Source organism: Dromaius novaehollandiae, chromosome 17, assembly GCF_036370855.1.
Source record: "Dromaius novaehollandiae isolate bDroNov1 chromosome 17, bDroNov1.hap1, whole genome shotgun sequence".
Taxonomy (NCBI): domain Eukaryota; kingdom Metazoa; phylum Chordata; class Aves; order Casuariiformes; family Dromaiidae; genus Dromaius; species Dromaius novaehollandiae.
The window spans coordinates 4,212,758-4,237,714 of NC_088114.1; the positions used below are offsets into that span (position 1 = coordinate 4,212,758).

Below are 24,957 nucleotides of genomic sequence, written 5' to 3' on the forward strand. Positions count from 1 at the left end.
ACCTCTACGAGAAGTTGGCCCCTTCTTCATCACGTCTGTCTCCTCATCACGAGGACAGCCACAGATCTACATTTTTTGAGATGGGAATGATTTAAAGAAATATTCCTTAAGTTTTCCACCTGGCCACAGCTCCCATCTCCTGTGGCAAGGCTCAGAAACGATAGCAGCCGTGTTATAGATTTTCTGCAAAGAACAAATCACTGCCAGCGCGGCTCCCACTGTTCTGACTTGCACGGTCTCCACCTAGTTACTCCTGAGACACAAGCAACAGCCACCTCCTTAAAAGCACGGACCTAAGAGTGACACATCAATCAAAGCGGCACCTTTACTCACGACTGAGAGCTGTCCCTGACCCGTGGCGGGCTGCGAGCACAGCGGGGTGGGGAGTCCCGGACACTGCAACCGGGAGGGCAGAGGTGCGTGCCTGCGTGAGCACCCACCGCCCTGCCGCAAGGCAGCGGAGACCGGCGACTCGCCGGAGAGCGCCTTCCTGAACCCCGCGGAAGGGGGACTGTAGGTGCAGCTCATTTCTTAGACAAAATCCTCAAGGGCTGCTCAATAGTAAAGAGAAATGGCAGATTTGGAAAAATAACTGGCTAAATTTTCAACAGACAAATCCTTATCTAAAAAAAAGGAAATGCAAGATCTTGCCTACGCAGCACCTATAACCATTTCAGCGGCTACACGTGATCTGGATTCACACATACTGCGATTACAAATGATAGAACAACATGATTTTTCTGAACTGACCCATAGCTCTGTGCGTGACAGGGCAGTCTGGTCCAAAAATCTCCTTACAGACAGGTCCTGTAATACGTTACATCGCACATACCTCACCTGCGTGTTTCAATTCAGAAACAACATTAAGGAGTTGACAGTGAACCTTGCAAGACTACAAATGCTCACCAACATCATGGATAAACCGCTCGATTTTGGACTGCATCCCCCAGTATCTGAACTCGACTTTACAAAGTTTATATGCACACATGATTGGGTATTTCCCAGGGTTGTTCTTGTATTCTTCAATCCAGTCTTCTGAGAGGGGGCCTCTTTTAGTCTTCATTGATTTATACAGCTTTGGATCCTCCTCAGCTTTGTATTCATGTGGAGGGATAGGATCTTTAACAATATCAATAGGATCTGTAAAAAGAGAATAGAAACAGTTAAATTCTTCCTTTACCTGAACAACGGAAGAAAATACCATTTTTCAGAAGTTGTTTCTATTTTAGTAAGTACCAGAAACATTACAGCAATTTAGTTTCTTTTCACTTAAACAACTGATATTTGGATTGTTTATATATTGCTCCTGGGCAGCAATCAGCTTTGCCAGGGGAACTTGCACACACTGCTACAGAAAAAAGATGCTTTGCTCCAAACAGATATTTCTGCCCACAGTCACTGCAGGTCCACAGCACCCGGGCAGATCCACGCCCTCCGTCTTTCCAGCTCCACAAAGATCTTTCAGCTTTTCTACCATCGCTCACAGTGCTACAGCTCTGCCTAATCTGACACAGTTAAAACACATCTGCCTTTTTTTAGTACTGTAATGGAAAAGATGCTACCCACTGAATACCTTATCTTTGGAGCACATCAAGGGAGGTTACCAGTAACACGCTACTTGTCACACGCCACTGTTGCACTCGACATGTTAAATTTTCTACCCTCTGTAGTATAAATCCCAAATTGCCCTAATTAACAACAACCGGCAATGCAGAAGTGGAAAATGCAATGGGAGCAGAATGAATGAACGCATTTTAAAGATCTGCAACCCCCCGCAAACCTCAGCAGAAGCATCTAGCATTTGGACTGAAGGACAGCATCTCTCTGCCCAAGAAACGGCAGCTCTTTCGAGGGAGGCAGCCTGACTCCAGCCTAGTTTAGGCTGAGTTGGTTCAGTACGGAAAGCCTGATCAGACAGATACAGCAAAGAGGACAGTCAACTGAAGTTCAGAATAAAGAAGTTTAAGTCAAGTAACGCTCAAGTAAAATTGCGCCGGGTGTCCCTTGTCATGCAGCGCGTCACCAGAGCTCACGGAGTCACAGCAGCCGCTAGATGTCCTTCTCCAGAGCTCCTGGGCACGGTGCGCCCTCATTCCTGCGCCTACCAGGACTCAGACTCAGCTCAAGTAATAGTCGAGTCCCAGCAGCTCAATGAGCAAGCGATGCTTTAACTCTGCGGGACGATAACTGCCGGCACTCCTGGCCCCCCACGCGGATCTGCTGCAAATACCACCGTCACGGGCCACGAGGGACAGCAAGACACGGGAGCTGCTGCGACGCTGGCCATTTTCTGCCTTTTTACAAGATGTTCCTTTTTGCTTTTCCCTTGTTAAATCCTTAAGTGTAAGGCTCATTAGCCCGATCTCCCAAAGAAGGCTGCAAAGCTGAAGTGTTAACCTGCATGATGCTGATACTAGAAGGATGGGAAGCAAAAATGAAATACACCCTCATGTTTCAGAGGTGCAGACAGGAATGGTATTTTCATATACACAAAGCAGCTATACAGTTATAAAGCAGTATAAAATAGCAAGTGTTGTCCTCTTCAATATTTATCTCTATTTATTACTCCCCAAATCATTAGATGTCTTACTCCTCAGAGCACCGCATGAAGGAGACAGGAAAACATCAGCTCCATTTTAGAGATGGGGGATTGAAATGATTTCTCTAAAAATACTGTGTGATTTACACCGAGCCTAGAAGAGAAGTCAGATCTCCTCACCCTACGTGTTGTACCTCACTCAGCAGCCTGTCCACTAATGGTGGGGGGAGATATGGGACACAACACAAAAAATCCTTTACATAGCAAACAAAAAGCAGAATAAAGGAAAACAAGCTAAGGGAAAAGGGCTATTCACCGAGAATGGTCTGTCTTTTCTCTGCAGGAGAAAGGTTGAACACGTTGACGTGCTCTCCTGGGTCAGTTTTGTAGTACGTCTCAATATCAATAGAGAACTTCTCCACAAAAGGACACGTATACCTGAAAGAGAGAACAGTGCAGCTCGGGGTAAATCCTGCTAGGCTCAGCTCAGCAAGCAGACAAAACGCTTCCCAGGATGTATAAAAATCAGTCCCAAATCCAAGCCAGCCTTTACTCATGTTTTACTTCAGACAGATTGAAAATACCACCTGTACAGATTACAAAAAAAAAAAAGACTGAAATTTCTTTAATAACTTCTTAAGGCAGGAGTTTGCCTTGGACAGGAGGCTTCAGCGGAATGGCTCTGTCTTAGTAAAACCCCAAGCACGCAGCGATGAAGGAGCCTGCTGCCCACGGGGCGTTACACGGATCACAGGAGACACGGAGCCAACGCGCCCCATGCAGTCACCGGGGATCGGGCACCCACGCGGGCCCAGAAACAACTTCTCAGCCGGCAACAGCAAGCACTGGCAGGAGAAAGCCCGAGGGGAAAAGCAAATAGTCTCAATTTGCAGAGGCACTGACAAAAAAACTGCATACTCGGTTTGACATCATCTCCTCCAGGAGATGACTACCAGAACAGGCTGCTTTTAGAGGAGCAGTTTTCAGCGTGGAGACAGCATTCGGGTCTGCTATATTAACAAGTTACGTTATCCTTACAGATGAGACACAGGTATTAAAACAGGGATGCTCTGGAAATGCACCTCAGCCAGGAGAAAAGCTGAGTTCTTGCCAAGAATCTGCAGGAGAATAAAACACAGCCTGATTCTGCGCAGGGCCAGATTTCCTGCCTGGTTTACTGGCTTGTGGGCATTTCGAGAGGATCAAAAATCAGACAGAAAATGGGCTCTGATCACATGAAAATCAGATAGCTCCGTTATTTATGGTCATGAGCAACTGCTCGTACAGTCACACACCTCCCGCCCTTCCCCAAACTCATGTCATTAGCAGAGGCCAGCAAAAATAAAACTATGCAACTTTTCTAGATTTCTGATGAAACCAACACATTCATTACAGCCTTTTCTTATAAAGGCTGACAGCAACATCACCCTTGTAAGCCTGGACTATGGCAAGTGCTCTAAACCAAAGTGATGGGCATACAGGAAGATCCCGTACTGTTTATTCCAGGGTATGTGAAGCCCTCCCAGACGAAATCAGCTGAAGCAAGGAGGTCCCAGAGAGCTCCGGGGAGCTTCTGGCTCTCTCCCTTTCTCATGGTAAAGGCCATAGGGTGTAGGTTTGTTATTTTCCAGCTAAATGCCAGTAAGAAAGTCCCCAGAACAGCAGCACCAGAAAACTTCCCATGTTTTATATTCTTTTAAGATTTTTCTCTCCCCACACTTTCCCACCTAGAACAAATGAATCCTGTTTTACTTGACGGCGTTCAACATGACAACCTTCCCATCACCATGCACATTTAAATCTAGCTTCACCGAGCTAGCAGATACCTGTAACGTTAAGTAGAACGTGCAGTGCAGGATACAAGACTAAATAAAAATCTATTCAAGATTTCCCACGCTCTGATGAGCAAAACGGCTCACATCTTAGAGCAACCAGCTACAAGTTCTGAAGTACTTACGCAGGCAGCTCAGGCAACGCTCGCGCTCCTGAGGTTTAAGCACTGGTAAGAATTTTAGGACTTGACCCCACAATTGCTCTAAAGGATGTTATTGAAGATGTAGGAGACGCCACTGTCACACAAAGTGACACCAAATCCTCTGAAGTAGAGGAACGCTTCTGGACGTTGTGACAAACGTTACCTTGTCCTCGTATAAGGATACGCGTTCCACGATTCCTCTTCGACGCGCAGCGCTGCCTTGGGCAATATGGACCGAAACCAGCTGGGTATGTGCATACCAATGTGGTACACTTTGTGAGTATACTGCCCGTTGCCTCCCGGGCCGTCCATGTAGGGCCTGTTCTCCAGGATCTCCACTCCGCTGCCTTCCCCACATGTCTCCTCTCTGCTCTTTTTCTGGAAGAGAAGACATAACACCACAGTTAATTCTTCAGTACATGGTAAATCCCTAGATCTTGAAGCACACGAACAGTGGAGATGGTTTCTAGGACCTCTGTGGAGTATAATTTCATACAGCCATCAGCGCTGTGCAGAACCGCAGCAGCACCCCGGCACTAAGGTTACCAGACCTAGAGATCAGAACTGGGAGAGACTTCATGGCTCATCTGGCCGGCACGGGAACGCAGGTCTGACTTGTTAGAGACCTGCCAAAGTAAAGCTCTGTAGCTGGACACCTCTAAAACTAAGAGATGGTTTAAATGGAGATCTAACACCACCTCAATTCCCGCTCCCACAACAGGCTACGCACGGCTCTGAACAACCCAACAGCACAAAAGGCTTTCAAAACAGCAGCTGTCATGGCGAAGGGGACTTTGTCACACTTGGCACATTCTTGTGGTATAATATCAGCGTGAAGAACCACACGCATACTCAGTGCAACGTCACAGTCCTAACGACTGTATTCTGTGACCTAAAATCACGGTATCTGGGGGTTCGTTGCTTGTGGTCTGGCAGGGCAGCAGCTCTCCAAGAACAGCTTGAAGACGATGCTCTGCTAATTAAGATATTCAGAAGAAATAACCCAAGTTCGCCAGAATGCACACAGCACCCTCTGGCAGCCTCCGTATTTTGGCTTATTTGTAGTACTGTCCCTCATTGAGAAACCTGGCAAAAATTCCTTCAAAACAAAAAAATCCCCCAAAATTCTGTGCTTCTAAGAGCTAGAGACAAACCAAATATTTGCTCATTTCTAACACGTTTCAGCAGATACAATGATGTATAACATTCACTATTTCCAAACAACAGATTCATATTGTTAGTATTTTGAGTTTACTGTTTGTGTTTGAGAAGACAATACTGTGGCAATTAAGAACAAATTGGAAACTACTGCAAGAATCAACTGCAAAAAGCAATACAATAGCAGCTTTTTCTTTTTTGCATACAAACAACGCTGAAGAAAACGTGGTTTAGCAGAAAGTGATTAGTAAGATGCAAGAGATCGGCTTTTCTCTTGAAGGCAGGATGATAAGCAACACAACTACTTAAAAGAGGGATATTTACTTCTAAATAACTCTCAAGTGATTTTAAGTTTAAACAGCTGTAACTGACAAATCTAAACAACTGACAAATCTAAATATTCAGTTTTTCTCCCACTCCACAAATTGCAATACTATAGGAAAAGAGAAGCACTTTTTCTAAAGTTTACATCAAACATTCAGCTGGCAGTTCATTAAAACACACAACCTCTTAAAAAAAATTACTGTCTTTCAGTTCTTATATAAGCACTGGCCAAGTCCTGTACAAATATTTATGACAATAACATTAAATAATCTTGATGACCCAAAAATCTAGTTAATTCAAAAGTCTCAGAAAAAGCAGGGACCCAGCAGGCATATCGAACGTGTCAGACAGAATAACAGCACGGCGTCTGGGCTGAGCAGTTGATAGGAATTACGGAGATCTAGAGTTTTATTAGACGGCAGAAGCACAGGGCAATCATAAGCAAAGGAAATATGGATTCTCTTTGTGCCAAATTACCACATGTAGAGTCATACAGCAGCTGGATTTAAAACCACCATTCTGGATTGCATGGTGACCAGCAATGCCAGATCTAAAGCCCTTGTTTTGAACCAAACATATCCAGGAGTCTTTCAGCTTCAAGAGAAATCCCCAGCACTGAGTGGTCTCAGCATCTCTGAGGACCATGCCAAGCCTGGCCTGCACAGACAGACACTGCCCACAGATTTACAAACATTTTTATCGCATCGGGAAACCAAAACGCTGAAGATTCAACCTGCTTTTACAGCCATGGTTGACATGAAACTGGAGGAAAAAAGCCTTCAGGCTCTCTCCTTGGTAGCAGCATGCAGTTCCATATACTTCTTTTCACAGCTACAACTGAGCTATGTCTGAACAGCATCTTCTGGCTTGCCTTCCCCTGACAGCTCTGCAGGAGGCAGGAGTTTTCTCCCCAATTTGGTCGATCTGAGGAGCTGAAAGGCCAGCGCTCGAGGCAAGACCACGCAGGCTCTGCCGGTCTGTGCGCTACGGCTTCTCCCCGAGGGGAGCCCGGAGCTGGGGCAAACGGCCGCGCGTGCTTGCCGAGCCCCTCCGCCCCAGAGCAGACCTGCTACGATCCCTGCCCTCGGGAATACTGCCCCTCTTCGGGGATGAAGCATCCTTGATCTCTGCATAGGCTTTATTTCATAAAATGACGATTTTCCAACAAAAGAAGAAATAGTTTACCCTTGAAGCAGTTCAGAAAAAAAACCAAATTTCACTTCTTTTATGCACTACGGGGCCAGAGCTGGGCTGAGGGATGAGCTAGCTCGGAGGACGTCTGACCTGCTTGGGGAGCAGCCGTCCCTTTCGGACATGCAGAGGCCGCTAACTGCAACAGCCTGCCCGGAAGGGATGCCACGCGGACAAAACCCTTCCCGGTTCGAAGCCTCGCAGCAGCACTACCCAGGCACACAGCAAACACCGACGTCCTCTGCTTTTCCTCCCTCATTAAGTCAGTTTTGACAAAATCTCTCTGCACGAAAGCAAGTTGCCTGCTTCTTATCGTAGGGCTACAACGCCGCTGAACCTGCAATATCGGCCAATTTTTGCTTTACGTGAATATTTCCATAAGCAGCTTTTCCACATGCCCTGGTAACGCTAGCACTGAGTTAGCTTTTCAGATAGAGGCGTCTGATTGCCGGAGCTGCGACAGGCGCTACGACATTAGCATCCCAACCCTCGGAGGGGGAGGAAGAAGGGAAAGACACAAGTTCACTGAAGCTCTTTGGGGAAGTCGGTCCGCATCCCAGGGCAGAGTTCTGGTTATTTTATTGACTTCTCTGCAGCTCCACCAGACCACAAAGCCCATCTGGGTGCAGAGCATGCTTCCTCCTTCAGGCTTTCCAGATGACCAGCCCCAGCACACGCGGCCTCTTTCACCCAGCTGCAAACCTTGAGCAAGTTTTGGCCCAATTCGTTCTCCCTGCTTGTCACTTATCTGCATAAGATACAATAGGTATAACAAGACCGTTTTCTTAGATTATTCTGAAATAAGAGCTGCATGACAAAATGCTTTGCATGACAAAAATCTGAACTGTAGAATTCGTATCTCAAACAATCTTTCCAGCTGTTTTGAGCCAGGATTTTGAGTCAGGCCAATCTGTACTCAAAGCAACACAAGGCTTACTGCTGGGAAGGACAGTACGACCACATAAAACTCTACATGAGAAACGCACGCAAAGCCCCTCCGCAGCCCTGACTGCTCCCACGCGTCCCCATTAGCCTGCAGAGAAGGCTACGCAGCCACGGGAAGGTCGGGAAGGACTTGACAGGTCAGGTTGGAGCACAAACCGTACAATTACTAACCAGTCATAAAAACAAAAAGTAAATACATTTCTCAGACAAAAAAATAAATACCTCAGCAACACACACTTGACAGACCAGGAGGATGCTCTGCACCTAAGTGGTATCGTGAAAGTACCCCACTTAGGGGAGTGAAGAGCAATTTGCTTTTCAACCATATAGCCTCTTCTCGTCTATAGTGACTCAGCTAGAGCACGGAGAGCGCCTGTTACAGGGAAGCGGTCTGCAAACAACAATTAAAAAATAACCGTTGATTAGGAAAACATTTGGCTTGAAAGGTGTCCGGCAAGCCCTCTCCAAACGGTATCTGACTGCTGGGAGTGGCAGATGTGCAGGTATTTTAGGGTCAGTCTTTAAGCTTTCAGCTTTGTAGACCCATACCCCTACAAAAGGGAGCTTTTCTTTAGCACGTTAGCTGTGCTATTGCTACCCGGAACCAGCTGATAACAATATCTTCTCAATCTATAAATATCTGAGGAATGGTCCTCAACAAAATCAGAGCGTAGCTAACAGCCTTTATATGCAAGTTATCTAAGCTGTAATCACAGTAAACCGTCTTATATTGTATTACAACGGGAAATCCAGTCATCCCTTTAGAACTCCCTCTCCCCCGCCGACGATGCTCCATGCTCTGCACAGCCCCATCAATAGCTTTCCAGGACAGATGGTGACACAGATCCCTTCTAGCTAAAGTAATAGCATTAAATTACTCATAACAGGGAACCCAGAGAAGCAGATGCACCATGATTAGCAAGAATGCCAGTTACTTAAAGGCTTCTACTAAAATAAATCTCTTGGCACAGCGGCATAGCATGGGACACAGCACATGACCTCACCATAACAATCACAGAATGAATAATTCCCATGAACGTCACTTAAACATGGGGCTAGCCCAACCCCATTTATCATCTGCCCTTCACAACAGGGGACAAACGGCTGTAAACAAAGCCCTCCGCTAACACACAGGTGGGATCAGCTCTCGGGTCTCCCATCCCCTTTCCCAGCGAGAAAGGCACTCGCTACCAGCACGGACCTCACCTTGCAAAGCCCCAGCTCAGCAAACCGTCCCGGCAGAGCTGAATGGCACCAGGTGATTACATGAAGCTCTTAGGCTTTTCTAATGGCGTACAGCTCAGAAAAGGAATTATCATTGCTGGCAACAGAAACCCCACAATTTGAGGAGGCTCAGTATAGCCGCAGGAGCTGTGCACTTAGAGCAGCTTCTTACAGGACAAGCGCACACAACGCTGGATAAGCAAGACAGCGAGGATGGGCCTTAGGCATCTGCGGGAGAAACACAGAAGCCAACAGGCTTTGGAAATTAAACTCATCTCTACACTTCTGGTTTTGCTGTTTTGCCTCTAGACTTTGGTAGTCGGGATGCTCGTTGCCAGACCTGACAATTTTGGATCTTTATTTTTAAAGTGACTTCTTTTCACAGCTCTGCCGTTGATTTGCCTGAGTGATGTTAACCAGCCACACAGTCCCAGTGTTGGTCCCTTGGCCCCACACCAGGCCAGCGATCCAGGTAGTGCTCTGCTTGCTTAAGAGACCAAGTGTCAGATAACAGGCAGCAAACTGCAGCGTTTCCAGCACCAACCGGTGGTTTCCTTATTAGAAAAACGTGGATTGCAGCAGCTGCTAAGCACTGTTCACCTCCTCAGGCTGTAGACAGCCAGCATCTCCACGAGGAGAGGGTTTATGGTCTTCTCTTTCCAAACAACAGGGTGACAGTGCCGAACCCTGCACGTATCCTATCTTTCCCAATTCTGCTCCGATCAGGGCAAAGGTGGACTTCTGCAAGGAAGACTAGGTGCGTTCCCATCCTGGTCTGATGGGCCAGTTCTCAGCACCAGGAACTCCTATAAACAGAGTCTTTTTGGTGAACTAAAAGAAACACTAATCACACCTCTCCCAGTCACTGAAAGCTCTTCACCAAGCTTCAGCTATTCTGGGTTTACAAAGTGACTCAGATCCAACAAGGTTCTGCAGGCCACACCTGAGCCTGTCCAAGCTGCACCTGCACTTGTAGGTTCAGTGTTCAGTAGGTAACATGCAGCGATGGACAGCCGTGCAGCCTGCAGAAGTAACGGACAGTCCACAGAAGAAAACGGTTTAAAACCTGTGGCCCACAGACCACTGGGCATCTACCAGGCAACTCCTCAGAGGTGCACGAAAGGGGAACAGGGAGAAAGAAGGCTACTGCCAACCAGGTTTAAATCTGCACAACGCTGAATGCTTGAACTTATCCCGATCTCTGAACATCTGGCTGAAAGCAACCACGCGGTTCCCCGGTTGTTGCACGGCAAGGGCACGTACCAGGGCATGAGGATGCACAGGCTGCAGCGTGCGTCCGCGCCAACCGCCTGCACCTACTCCCTTCAAAGCGCTGCAAGAAAGGCACCATCCTCCTCCTCCTGATAGGAGCCGAATCGAGACGACTCCTGTGCTGTGCCATCAGCTGAGTATGACCCCAACAGAAGGCCTTTCTCGGCAATCGGCAAACATAATACTATTGTATTTTCCAGTTATTTTTCAATATGACTCAGAAGAACGCTGAGAAGAGTATTCTCCTACACCGGCACTACCCTCCTCCTTGTATTTCATGCCCAGAGTAAAGCACACGCTGCACACGGACGCCAGGCCAGACATACAGAAGGTCTGCAAAGTCCACGGTGGAGCTGCAAATAGTTCAATGGCTTCATTTCCATTTCAGTTTTTTGTATTGTCATCTACTACTTTGAGCAAAGCAACTCTATTGTGGAGAATGGTAAAACAGGGTAGGCTGCACGGTGATAATAGGCGATTCAGGCATTGCTCTAGCTTTCTAAAATAGACATAGCTATAGTCTTATCTTGTTTACTACTGATTATGACTTACAGTTCAACTCAATCTAAATATATTAGAGAGTGATTACAAGGGGCTGACACGCTTTCGTTTCACAGTGAAGTTTCCTGGTGCATCATTGCAAGACATTTATGCAGTAACAGCAGCCTACTTCAACGCCACATGAGAGTAATGACTTGAGATTGTTTAAATTATGAAGACTGACAGCACTGTGCTTGGCAGACCCATTGTCCATAAATAATGAGGACAAAAATCATTGTCTGAGAACAATAACCAGAAGATTTCTTTTTCTCCACGTTGCTCCAGCTCCCATTTGGCAGTGGGATACTTTGATAGTCCAGACAAATTCTTCTGGGAGAATCCATTAAAATAACACTTAAGTCTTAGAGTTTTTTAATCCCATTTAGAAACAGATATGGATATTAAGAATTTATGGCTGGTAGATGGCTTCAACTGACAACCACAGCAAAGAAAGGCATCTATGTATCTGCTGAACAAGAACATGACAGCACATTTCCCCAGAGGATCCTGCTAACATACTTGCTCACGCTGCTGCGGCAAGAGAGGCTGAGAAAACATTCTCCAGGGCCAGGTACGGTGATTTTATTGTTTTGGATGCTGCAGCTACCACAAGGGCCAAGGAAGACCCCAGAAGCAGACCTGTCCTTTGGGAACCACAGGAAGCCCAAATTGCTGGGCGTTGGGCAGCTGCCCACCAGCCGTCACCACCTCCTCCCCGTGCGATGCCGGGCAAGAGCGGAAGCGAGACGTGCTGACAGGCACCAGTTAGCCCACGGCTGGTGCAAGATTTGTCCCTCTCCAACCGTCTGGGACACCGCACGTGTGTAGTGTGAAGGATATCTATTTTACAGCATCTTTCTCCCCTCTTGCCCCCAGGAGAAACTACAGGCAAAACCCCAACCCTCAGAGGTTCCCCCCCCATTACTCTGCAGTTAAGTTGCACAAGCCAAATATCAAGTTTTGGTAGGAAATTAAATCCTCTCCTCCCCTTCCAACTTCTACGCTTAAAAATTGAAAAGATTCAGTAATCTTTTACAGAAATGCTGGGAGAGGTTATAAGCAATGCAGCCCTTCAGCCTCTGCCATGCATCTGGGCTTATCGTGGCTGCACCAGCATTCAAGCACCGCAGATAAAACAGCACAGCGACAGACGCACAGTTTCAGCCAGGGTTGCTGCAAGCCAGAATTCAACAGCACCTAAAACCAGAAGGCTATCGATGGAGATGCTGGAAAATACCTAAAGGTCCCCAAACTAACAGCACGGTTTATTTTTAACACATTTTGCCAGCATAGGATTTTTGTGCACCGACAACGCGCACAGCGACGGTGTGCGTGCACACGGGTGTACCCTCTCCATCTTCAGCCGTCGCTTGCTGTGGTATGACTCAGCTCTGTGTTTCGTTAACTACCCCTTTTTGATCATTTGAACTGACATCTAATTCATTACGAGCAATCTGCTTTCACCACCACAACCTCCCGTCTGCCGACACGGATTAGCGGATGGAGCAGGCACCGCGGCCGGCGTTTCCTGCAGGTACTCAAAACCCAGGTCTTCCACTATGAAAACAAAACGCCGCTTTACCCTAAAAGTATAGTTGTGTCATGCATCTCAAACCATTTTTTTTCCAAGTGTGTGTGTCATCAAGGACCTGAAACATCTAATTAAAATTTTATCAGCGTAATTAGGCTGATATCTGAGGAGAGAGCTTGAGCGTGAGGAAGGAAAGGAGCGGGGGAGATGGTACCTATTCCACTCCTACAGAAGCCAAGAAGCAGAACTTCTGATCAGATCAAAACTGACGTAATTTGATCAGCACCTAATGCGCTCTAAGAGCAAACAGGAAGTTACAGGAATTAAATTTAAAAAAAAAAAGTATTGTTATTAATGCATTAGATTGCTAAAGCAGGAAAGTGCACAAGACTTTTTGCTGTCGGTCAAAGGGCTTTTGTACTGAGCGCCTCTCAACGCAGCAGACACCCGGCCTCAGCAAGCGAGCACCGTTTCAGAGAGGGGGAAGGAAACCTGAAGACACAGAGCTGCTGGCGGGGCTACGCTTGAACCCAGACCCTCCGAGCCCCATTTCAGCATCGTACCTGTGAGGCAACCTTCTTCTGCAGGCTTCAGTAGGGTTTTCACCAAGAGACAACAGAACAGCCCATAGACACCTAGCAGCCCTCAAACAAGGAAGGGACATGAGCTTCCCGATTCCTGTGTCAAGGCTTAACGGTTATATCAGAGAGACAATCTGGAGGCAGGCAGGAGCTAGGAGCCCTGCTCCCCTAGAGGGATGGGTTTTAGTTGTGCTTTTGAGCCCGCACTGCGTATAGCACAGATCAAAAGCAATCCCCATCAAACGGGACTGACAGTCCTTCAGCAACAACACCGCCGGAGGACAGCTAGGCTCTTCCCAGCGTTGTTCTTACTACCCAAATTCAAAGCCTACGATACCTCATCACGCACAGTTAAGCTGGCACCACCTAAACGGTAAACCAAGTTTAACTGCAATGGCATCTCCCGTCGCCTCCAGTAAGCCTGTCCGTGTCCGTTTAGGAGGTGTGGACGCCGTAGGACCATGTTTTCGCTTGTGCCATGTGCATTAGGGATGCAGGCAACTTTAAGCTGCACCATCCGTTTCCATGGCAACGCGACTGCATCAGCAATCCGCCGGGTTTAGCTCAGGCCATCTTCCGTCGGCTTCAGCGCCGCGCACAAATCATCGCTGCTGATAGCGAAGCAAGTGATGTCACCAGTAACCATGGTGCCCACCGCCGGGTTTCCGGTGCCCTCTGCGCGCTAACATGCATCCTCACGCATGACGCAAAGCTATTTTAATCCAATTAGAGCTGTTAAAAAAAGGTAATAATGCACCAAGGGCTGGTGTCGATACTCGTGCAGCAAAGGGAGGTTAGTTCGAGTCAGGCGGACAGCGATCGGCGCACGAGGCTTCACAGCCGCCCTCGGCCTTCCACCCCATCGCCGTACGCCCAGGGACGACCCCGAGAACCTCCTTCCTCCAGGTTTCCGGCCCCAAATCCTGCAGCACCCCCAGGCAGCAGGAGCAGCACAGGGCTGGTGGCACAGGAGGTGCTGCCCCGGCGAAGGGACGGCGCTCAACCTCGCCATCGCTCTCAGCTGCTTTGGCTGTCAATGTAAAATGCATCCTAAAAAAATAAAATTAAATAAAAATACTGAAGGCAGGACAGGCTGTCAGCAGCAGACTCTCGCAAGACAGAGTACGGAGGTGTGCAGCATCAATCTGTACAAATATCACATGTGCTGCGTTATTCACAATCAGGCCTAGATATTAATGAAGTTGTTTGTACAATACCAGGTTATTTTGGAGACAATCAATTGTGCGGGACTATAAATAATTTACAGCGTTAAGAGAACCACTGTGACGGCCGCTCATTAATCACGCCGCCTTACGAAGACGCCCAGCCACACTCCGGCAGAGCCGCGGCTCCATGTGCCGGAGGCACCCGAATTAGGAATCACTTTATTATGGAGATACCTCAAACTTGTTTATGCCGCATGCTCCATCCTTCAAAATGTCTGCGACACTTCCAGCTCAGTATTTCATTCTACTTTAATAAGAGTATTTCCTTCCCTCTCTGCCTTTAAATGGGTTTTTCACATATAAACTCTTGCCCAGACAACGGCCAGGCGGATTCCTGCCCCAACGCACAGGGAGGTAAAGCAAGTTGCCTGTTATTATACCATGAGTCAGGGATGATATTTCAGCTCAGGGTGTTTTGGATCAAGTCTGATCCCGACTGCAACCCTGGCATTTTAGGAACCGACCGCAACTGTTCATTAACAACAGGCTATATACCAAAATACTGGAGGACTAGCCTAAGGAAACCCCCACAGGTTTCCTAATGCCTCAAGCCAATTCATTATTTCTCTTTGAGTCTATGAACCCTGAGGACCAAATCCAGGTCAATAGTCAAGATTTTGTCCACAGCTATCTAGGTCAGACATTTTCTTTCATAAGAATTTAAAAAAGAAGGGGGAGGAAAAAAAAGGATTTTTTTGGACGGCCGCAAGCACGGTAAGATTGCCAGTGCTGCACCTTGTATTAAAACCAGTGCAAATCTGAAGTTTAAAGCCACATTTGTATTGTAACCTCATCTGAGTTTCATTCAGTTTTGTTTTAATGTGTGTGAGAGAGAGAGGTAGATCTCAAGACAGCATAGCTCATTACTGTATAATTAATCCTCTCTTGCCAGGTAAGGATTAAGAGCCAGTCCAAGAACTGTTCCAAGATAAGGACTACAAAACAAGAAACAAACAAACAAACAAATGCAAAAAAGATGTGCTTGCTATTTTTGTAAGGTTTTCCAGAGTGCCAACCCATATGGAGGTCACTGTCGAACCCCGCAAACCTGACTGCAAGTCTGGTCACACTGAACGCACCTCCCCTGCTCCCAGAGCTAAGCAGCTGTGAGGCTCTCAGTCTGCTCTTTCAGAAGGATGCTAGTGCTTGCGACCACAAAGAAAAGGTTATAAAAACTAGAGGAGCAAGAGAGGACCTAGAAGTCACAGGGTTTGAATGCTGCAGCATAGAAACAGCCTGAAAACCCTCAGACCAGGGTTTTGCTCTTAGGAGACTTGTGCATCTTCCAGGGTCTCCAGAGCAGTCAGCAGCATGTCAGATGCTCTGAAAATTAAAGCACACATGTCTATCTGTCCAGATTGCCAAGGCATCTGCAAATGAAACAAAAATAATCAGCCATCCAGTTCTTCAGGATCCAGAGATGAAGGGTTAGTTTGTTTTCCCCCACTCAATCAATCTTTCACCATCTGCTGAGCCTGCTGGCAAGCACCAAGTGCAGCTAACAGCTTGAGGGACACGACTCCTGCACCGAGATATCAGGACACGGCATCCAGAATTACCACCACGAAGCGCATTTGAGGAGTCTGTTCTCAGAGGCTCTACCCGAGAGCTACGCAGGAGGAACGAACAGGCTAGCGCAGGGCTCGGAGGGCCAAGAGAGACGACCAAGCAATCGCGCTCCTTGGGCAGGGAGGGAAGCGGCTGCAGGACTCCGTCCGCAGCTACGCCGGGGAGCACAGCGTGCTTGGAAACGCGCTCCGATTTTTCAGAAAAGGCAATCAATGGAAAGCCCTGAGGGACTGCAGAAGAGAGGCTCATGTCAAAAGATGAGAAGAGCCCTCAGCTCCCAGGACCCTGCCTGCGTTCAGCATACGGTGCTTAGCAGAAGACATGTCATCTTTAGCAGATGGCCACAAATAGAGGCCAGAGTCCTTCCAGGCATGGACCCTCAAAGCGCTAAATGACAAAGTATTACCATTATTAGCTTACAAGGATGATGCAGCAGCTTAAAATAACCCTCATCCTCAAAAGGCAATCCCTATGTCCAGAAGAATATTTTTAAAGCACTGTCTTCGGACGAAGGTCACAAGTACTTGGCAAAAACTGCTTGGAGCAAGAAGGGACCAAAGTTATTTACAACAGAGAAAGTAAGCTATGCACACTGACTTAAAAGTAAGATTTAATAACAGGACAAATTCTCTTTTCTTATTTAAGGGGCAGAAGGGCAACGGTCCCTCTGAATCCCACGGCGTACTGGACCGCAGTAACGAGCAGTATTGCAATGACGAATGGATTGACCTCTGTCTAATAACATACTGATCTTTCTGACAAATGCATTCAAATCTTGGCATACAAGCTCGTACAAGCCAAAGAGACATAACAGTAAAACGTGTGTTGTTCTGGAGAGTAAGGGAGAAGCACATCAGTAAAGGTAAGTTTGCTAAACACACAAGAGAAGGAGAAGCATTACAGGAAAGGATAGCTGTTGAGAAACATCTATGCAAGACACCTGAAGAGGAAGAATTAAGAGACCACTTAATAACTTCTATTTTAAGTATCACAGAGGAAAAACAGAATTGTCCTATCCTTTGTGCCTGATAGGCTTCAAAGACCTTGCAGAGACAGAGAAATTGCACAGGGTTTTGATGTGATGAACAAGGTCAGAGAAGACATCCATTACACCATCCTTACGGTCCTCAGGTCAGTATTGCTGCACTAAGAAAGAAAATCCCTACCGATGCTTTGAACGGGCCCCTCAAAGTGGTTTGTGCCTCAGGAAACTCATTTCAGTCTCCACTGCCAGCGCTTTCCTCCGGGTGAGAGCCTCTCTTACCCTGGAAGCAGGACAGGCTTTTAAATGTGTGTGTGCACATACAGACTTTAAGAAAAAAAAGCAGGAAAGTGTCAGCAGCAGGCAACACAAGTGTCTCATGTACCAAACTGGTGCTGGCTACCACCATCACCAGTTACTTACAGAGAACAAACTAATCCTTGCTGCAATTGTACTGGAATGGAGGTGGCTCGTTTCAAAGAGCGAATATCAGTGAACGGGTGAAGTGAAATCAAATGAACGCGTGAAACCAATACACAAGTTACCCTACAAAACTATTGCCTAGAAAAGAGGAACTGAGGAGGATTTCTGTCTTGAAATATTTTGCCTGATTCCATCCGCCTCACACCAGAACAAAGGAAGATCACCGATTCTTGAGTCCAGATATAAAAATTAGTATGTTTTAATTTGGGTAGTGAAAGAGAGAAAAACGCAGCAATGATGCAAAAGCTCTTCCACACGCACGAAGGGTTAAGACCAAACTGCTCTGTGGCTAATGCAGCAAGGACGCCCGGTCCGAACATGTTGACAACACTGCGCAAGAGGTTTCCCCATGAAAATACTGATATTGATAGTCTAAAATTCAATAGAGAAAAACAATTCCGTTCAGATCTGCCAGGCTGCAAGCAAGTCAAAGGTACATTAAGCCCTTTGCTGTAATGTAAAATTAACTTATTTACGGAAGAATCTAAGTGCTGCTTAAAGTACTGAAACCAGTGTCCCTGTAGATAATATTTCAGAAGCTAGCAGAAAGCAATACCGCAGGGACTTGCTGTTCTCCCCTCCCCATTGCCCTCACCAGAAGAAAAGCAGCAGTCCATTCACCTCAGCTTTCAGAGCTCTGGACTCCAGTGAGGATCCAGCCTTGGGAATTTTAGGCATCGGAGGAATTAGAGCAACACGGGCATGCACGCAATGATTTACTGCCTGTCTTGCCTGCCTAGTGGCTCCGAGAAATAAGAATGGAGATGCTGGACCATACACCGCACATTTTTTATTCTCCCATCGAGTAAACAAGGTAAATATGAGTGCAGCCTGGCTTGGCTCCGAGGAAGGATCCTTTGCTACTTGGACGTGATGTTGCTTAACAAAAATTTCCATTGGATTTGACATAAGTCTTTAACCAGGAGAGGGGCTGTTCTCTCATGGTGAGAGGAGGACCTTCCACTACAAAGACAGAAACCCCAATGTAAACGTGCTTGAAAAAGAGGTCACTGACACCATGGCTCCAGTCTGAAAATCCACACTCACATGGCTTTGGGGCACCACTTCTGCAGAAAGTGTCCCTAAAGCAACTGCACAGGGCAATCGCTTCCCTCCCCAGGTGAGAAGGTCCTTGTGGAGAACTTTAGCTTGGAGGACCTGCAAATCCGAGACAACGATTGGTTTGCTCTTGAAGAGCAGCTTTATAACTGGCTCAGAGTCGGACAGGAACTTTACTCATGAGCTTGAAGTTAAACAAGTGCTCAACTCCATGTATGTGCTTAAGACTCTCTGAACCGCTTGCGGAGCATACGCCACATCTCCTTTTACGCTGCTGGAAAACTGTCTCCTACAGGACCGGGCTGATTAGCATCTCCAGCAATAATCACACCAACACCGTACACAACTGGCTCTGAAATGGACCTTTTGCTCTTAAGAACAGCTCTTCCCGGGAGCTACTTTGGCTGAAACATGTAGAACAGAATGATTTAAAGATTTCTAAGAAATGTCTCTACGCAGCTGTTGCATACGGAGATCTCAGCTTGCAGTCCTCTAAGCAGGCTCGATGCACAGAGCTTGCTTCTCCTGTGGCATCCCTACACATTCAAGAGGAAAAATAATTAAAAGGAGAGACACGAAGCATCTTTTCCTTCTTTCAGAAGAACAGAAGTCATGCTCCCGACTGCTTCTGCCTCAAAGACAAAGCCTGTACTTTCAAATCAAACTGAAGAAAAAGGACTTTTGGTAACATGGTCTAGGAAAAGCTCCCATTGAAGTCAGCAGGAATCTTTCCACGAATTTCAGCAGGAGCTGAAGCAGATCCCTATCGAACACCAACAAACAGAATATAAACACTATATTCTATCCTAAGCTGTTTGTTTAAATGCCTTTGAGCAAAGACAAGTATTTTCAAGCTAAAGTACACCTAGTTTTTCCTCTTGGACTACACGTTCACATACCGGAACAAAGTCCCTGAGCTGGCCATACGCTTCCCTAGACTACCTGGACCTTGGGAAGATCCAGCGCTGCCAGTTTGCTCCCGGGTAAGCAGAGAGCATTGGAGATCGGCCTCAGCATCCCCTTCCAGCACACGCGGCCCGGAGGAAGCCTCACTCTGCTGCAGATCAGTGCACCAGAAAATGAGGGCAGACACGAAGCAGGGCTGAACCGACTCAGAGGGGTAGTTTCTCTTCAGCAGTTTGCTGGGCCAGTAAATCTCCCCTTGCATTAAACCCTACGGGCTCGTCTAGTCCTTCATGTTACAATACAGCTAGAATCACTGTCAAGTGAATAAAATGGAATCCAGTGCTCTGCATTAATTAGATAAAAATAGGTATTTGAACATCTGGAAGCGAACAGCAAATGCAGCCCACGGACCAAGTCCTCCGCAGCCAAACACTACGCCTGGCAGCAGGGCTTGCGCAGACGCTCCCCAATTAGCAACCCGTCGCCGTTAAAGCAGGCGGGCGCTCCCTCCTCGACGGGATCGCGCTCCTGGATGCTCTGCTGCTCACTGACGAGGTCTGCAGAGCTCACACGCTGCTTCCCGCAGCCAGCTCTTTATTTAAAGCAGCTAAGCCAAATTCGGAAGAAAAAGTTGTGACAAAATAATTACAATAACATTCAGCTACGGCTTCAGGAAAAGCTACACAGAAATGAAGCCTCCTGAGAAAAGTGTTTACTAATTTATGCTAGCATTTAGGTTAAACACACAAAGATGATGCATATTTTATAGTTCCGCCAGAAAAAGGAATTCCATTGTTATTCCTGGAAAACACACACCATACACTGCTTTAATAGTCAAGTCCCAGTGTGCAAATCCTTAAAAGGAACACAGCTGGAATGGGGGGAAAGGGGGGTATTGTGGCTTTACTGGTTTGGGGTTTTTCCTCCTTAGTTTTACTTATAATTCATTTTAGACCTTAAACCAAAGGTGACTTTGCTAGCATTGCTTTGCCTCACCAAAGGAAATGGAGTTCTACGAGAGACTCAATATTAGACTCGTGCTGTGCTGGATTAGGACCATTTTAAATTTCCTTTAGAGTGCGGGACAATGAAATAACACTTCAGATTGATTTCCTTTTTAAAAAAGCTTCTGTTTGGATTTCAAACACTGGGAAAAGATGGGCACGGAGAATTTGAGTTACAAAACCAACATTTTAATTAACGCTTTTTTGAGGACAGGGAATTAAAAAAAAATTCCCATCAGTGCTTGGAAACATATTAAAAATAATCTAAGTTCTTTGCCTAAACTGATCACATCTGTTTCATAGCACTACATAAGCAAAATATTACATCTAGATTTTTTTATTTTTGAATTCAAGTTACACCTTTGGTTTAACTTCTTAAATTTATACTAGACTGTTTCTTCCCAGCAGAAGGGCAAGATCCTTTGCTTTGCAGCTGGGGCTGGTGCGAGGAGTTACCACAGCCCAACTGGGAAGCAGTGGTCCTACATCCCGGTTAGGTGCCCGCGTGCTTGGGCTCAGTGCTTCCCTTCATAGGGATGGCCTGTCCATGAGGTGTGATTTCCCAGAAAACCTCAAATTTAAAATACCTGGTTCTTCAGCAACACTTCACTCTTCCACGTGAAGCCCTACGTGAGCCCGCGCCCATCCACACGACGGACTGAAACGTTACTGACCTGTATCATGTACAGCTGGGCAATGCGATATTCTTCCACGCTCATCGGAAGAGGAATACGATATTCCTTTATGAGCATTTTGAACACAAAATCTTCTGTCCACTCAGAAACACAATCCAAAAGCTTCTAGTAAAGGCTCCTTAAATAATGGTAAGCAAATGCATTGAGGATCCCTGGAAGAGAGTGAGAGAAAGGGAGAGAGAAAAGCAGTTATTTTCCGTTCTTCTTGGAGATCATCTTATCAAGAAAACATTAATTTTTCTTAATAGCAATAAGCTTAATAGGAGAAAGAAGAATACCTAGGGTGTTACAAGACACTCGGTATCAAATTGAAAAGAATCTTTTAGCAGAGTTGCGCTGTGCTTCAGGGGACACCGTCAAAGCTATTACCCTCCTCACCTTTGCCACCGTATCAATCAGGCTTTCATATGCAACAGCATCTCCATGGGAGAGACGGGACAAAAGCTCAAAATGAATAGGCAGAGCTTTTGTTGCTCAACAATAGCGTCCCTCTCCAATGCCAGCAACGTGCCTGAGATGCATCCGCTCAAAGGTATCAGATTTTATCCTCTCACATTGGTTCAGCTGGGAGAAAAGGCAGTAATTAGACTTCCTCAGCTCTCAGTAACACCACGATGAAGAGCGTCAATTGGATTCTAACAAGGAGGTCTGAGGAAACATATTTTTCTTCCCTGCTTTACTCTGAATTACTGTCTTGTTGGGATCCGCTCTCTTTCACCTCCAAAGAAGTCTACGGATAAATTTGTCTTGTCATTGATGTTAACGCCAGGCTCATTTTTACACTCCCGCTGCATAAGAACATGGCCGAAGATCAAACAGCAACAGAAAACGGCCCATCATACCCAGCCTCAAGGCAATTTAAGAAAATCATTACATAAAAAACCCCCAGCATTTACTACACCCAGGCTTAAAACAGTAACTTTCCAAATATCCTTAAGACTCCCCATAGGCCGTGGATAAAGGTGTCGAAATAACGTAAGGAAGGGGAAAACAAGGAGAGGACGCAAGAAGTGAAGCCGTCTGCTGTCAGGGAAACCAGCCCCAGCACAACGTCATCACTCGACGGCCGCTTCCCTGGCACGTAAAGCACGAGCCCGGCCCCTCTGCCTCCCCAACCTCTCCTTTCTGCTGTCCCTGCTTATTGACGCTCTTCAGATAGAGCTGCTGAAGCCAATACGGACAAAAAGCCTACACTTTGGGGAAAAATAAAAAAACTCAACACACTGAAGAATAAAACCAACCAGCTGATCTAGTGGACTATGCTGGTATCTGGGAACTCCACCATGGCCATCAGCAGGCCCCAGCGCCACGTCGCGTCGGCACAGCACCTCGCCAGCCTCCTACGAGGCTTCAAGAGGTCAGTAAAGAAAGAAAATCCGCTGTCACAAAGCGACTAAGGACAAAATTCGGCGTGACCGCCCAGCTCTACCGCCTTCCCATCTGCCTAGCTGCTTCCTGGGCAGCGCGACATCCCTGGACACGCCAGACTCCCCCAGGGCGGAGGGCCTTCCCACCCTCTCCCGGCAGGGCTGGCTGTCTAGTGCTGCAGCACCTGAACAATTTATTTTGAAATTCATTTTATTGCTGTCAGTCACCTGTGTGGGTAGAAGAGAAAAGAAGAGAAAAGAAGAGAAAGCCATTGACATGGCCAACCCTGGGGAGACTCGTTCTGGGACGCCTGCCCTCCCCGGCACTGCTAAGTGCACGCGCGCACACGCAGGGTTTCTTCCATCAAACTAATCCTCCAGAACAGGTGGGGATAATCTCATTAGATGGTTTTTAATTAGCGCCATGGCAAAGAACAACAAGCAGCGCCGTGGGCTGGATCCCACAGGCAGGCCGGGGCGCGGGGCCGCGCGGCGCCGGGATCCCACCTCCCGGGGCTGGCGGCAGTGGGAGATGCGGCGGCATGTCTCGAGCAGCTCGTTATGCTTTGCGATCTTTGAAAATTAGATTTAAAAGCTTCACCCCTCCCCTTGCCTCCCCCCAAAGCGATCTCAAGCAGACTCGCTCCCACCGCAGGGACATCGCTCACGTCTGCCTTGGCTGCTTGCTAAAAACTGGACATTTCCATCGATTGAGAGAGACGAGTAAAACCAAAATAGAAGCTTAGAGGCAATAAAATGGCAGGGAACCAGTAGCAAGATGAAAAAAAATGTGTTTATAATGAAGTGCCACGCAGGTAATAATTCAGACGGCCAAGGGAGTTTATTTTATTATAGACTAAACCACCCCCACCGCCACCACCGTTTGGCCAGAGCAGCCAGCACCGGGGGCCGTGCAGCAGCCCCCCCGCGGCACTGGGCTCCGGGCAACTGGTCTACCCTCCCACTGGGCTTTGTAGGACCCAGGGCAGCTCTGCAGAGCCCCCCTCCAGCTTCCCATTTCTCTGCAGCCAGTGTTTAAAATTCAGCCTGGTGGTCGACGTGCCCGTCGGCCGGATTTGTTTGCCTCTGCTTTTTTTTTTCTTTCAAAGCCAGTCTGATTTTAAAAAGGCATCTTGCTAAGGTTGCAGCCTGGGCTCCTTCGACCCGAAACCCACCTGCCCTGGCCCTCATCAGGGCAGCGGGGCCCAGGCTAACGGTGAACCAGGAGGGAGAAGCACAGGCATTAAGTGGCTTCGGGGCTCGGGGAACACCACGCCAACGGGGACGGACCGCACTGAGTTGAGCTTTCAGACACCTCGCTCCGAGGACAGCGGCACCTCCGCAAGTCCTGGGACGTCAGAGAATCAAAGCACACCCAGACTGCGGGCTGTAGTGCCCAAAGAAACCACCGGAGAGAGCAAACACTGCAGACACCATGCCAGCTACAGAGAGAAGAGGAAGCCCTCCTGGAAGCAAGGGAGCCACAAGGCAGCTTTGGAGAAAGGGCATCAGGATACCGGCTGGGCCCCCGGCACTTACCCTCCTCCAGCCCATTGCAGGGTCTCCGCTACAAACAGCCAAAGGTGTTTGAGCAGGGATGCAGAAGGTGCCGGGGCTGCAAGGGGCCGGCGTTTCGACGGCAGGCTGGATTTCGGCTGCCCAGCCTTGGAGCACCAAGCTGGACCTTCTGCAGCTTTGCCAAACCCCGGCGGCTGCCGCGGCACAGCCAGGACTGGTGAAAACCCACAGCAACTCGCACACCTGGACTCACCCTCCGCTTCTCGCACACCTGGACTCACCCTCCGCTTCTCGCGGCCAGAGAGAAACAACAGTGACGCAGGACGCTTTCAGACTCGCTGCTATTTCTGCTATAGCCAAGTGGCACATTTGTACAGACCATTATTCAATTTATACGGAGAGCTGTAGTAACTGCAAAAGCCAGGCACATAATTTTATACCTCAATTATTTTAAAATCAGGTTCTCAAAGCATCGTGATTAGGCTCCAGAGTCAATATCCTGCTGCGATGAGTCAGGTCCACCTCTGAGCTACTGTTCCAGGCGGTCTGGAGGCTAACGCAGAGTTTACTGCATTTTCTTTTGATCTGAACAGTTCCCTTCACAACAATGATAAACTTCCTCAAGCTGTGCCCTTTTTAAAGGAGGGAGGCTATCAGGATCTGCAGAAGTGAAGAGATCGAGAGACCCAGCAAAACACCAGACTCGGCTTGTGAAGTTGCTGCTGGGGGCAGGCACCCTGGAAGCACCAGGGTCTGATGACAACTGACCTAATGTAATTAATGTAATTAATGCATCAAGGGTATTTGAACTGTGTTGCTGGAGTCCCGGAGGCTATACCCTGCCTGGCCCCGAAGGGAACGGGAGATG

General features: G+C 47.5%; 1 protein-coding gene across 7 annotated transcripts in view; it reads right to left on the minus strand.

Moving 5' to 3' along the window:
• Positions 1 to 24,957, minus strand: part of PITPNM2 (phosphatidylinositol transfer protein membrane associated 2) — a 125,952-nt gene that overhangs the window by 42,082 nt on the left and 58,913 nt on the right. For all 7 annotated transcript variants that reach the window (XM_064522000.1, XM_064522005.1, XM_064522004.1 and 4 more), the window contains 4 exons: positions 21,184 to 21,356; positions 4,678 to 4,892; positions 2,856 to 2,977; positions 907 to 1,140 (listed from right to left, as the gene is read on the minus strand). In XM_064522000.1, the coding sequence (XP_064378070.1) occupies positions 907 to 1,140; positions 2,856 to 2,977; positions 4,678 to 4,892; positions 21,184 to 21,261 (649 nt within the window). In that variant the 5' untranslated portion in view covers positions 21,262 to 21,356. The remainder of the gene's footprint in view (positions 1 to 906; positions 1,141 to 2,855; positions 2,978 to 4,677; positions 4,893 to 21,183; positions 21,357 to 24,957) is intronic.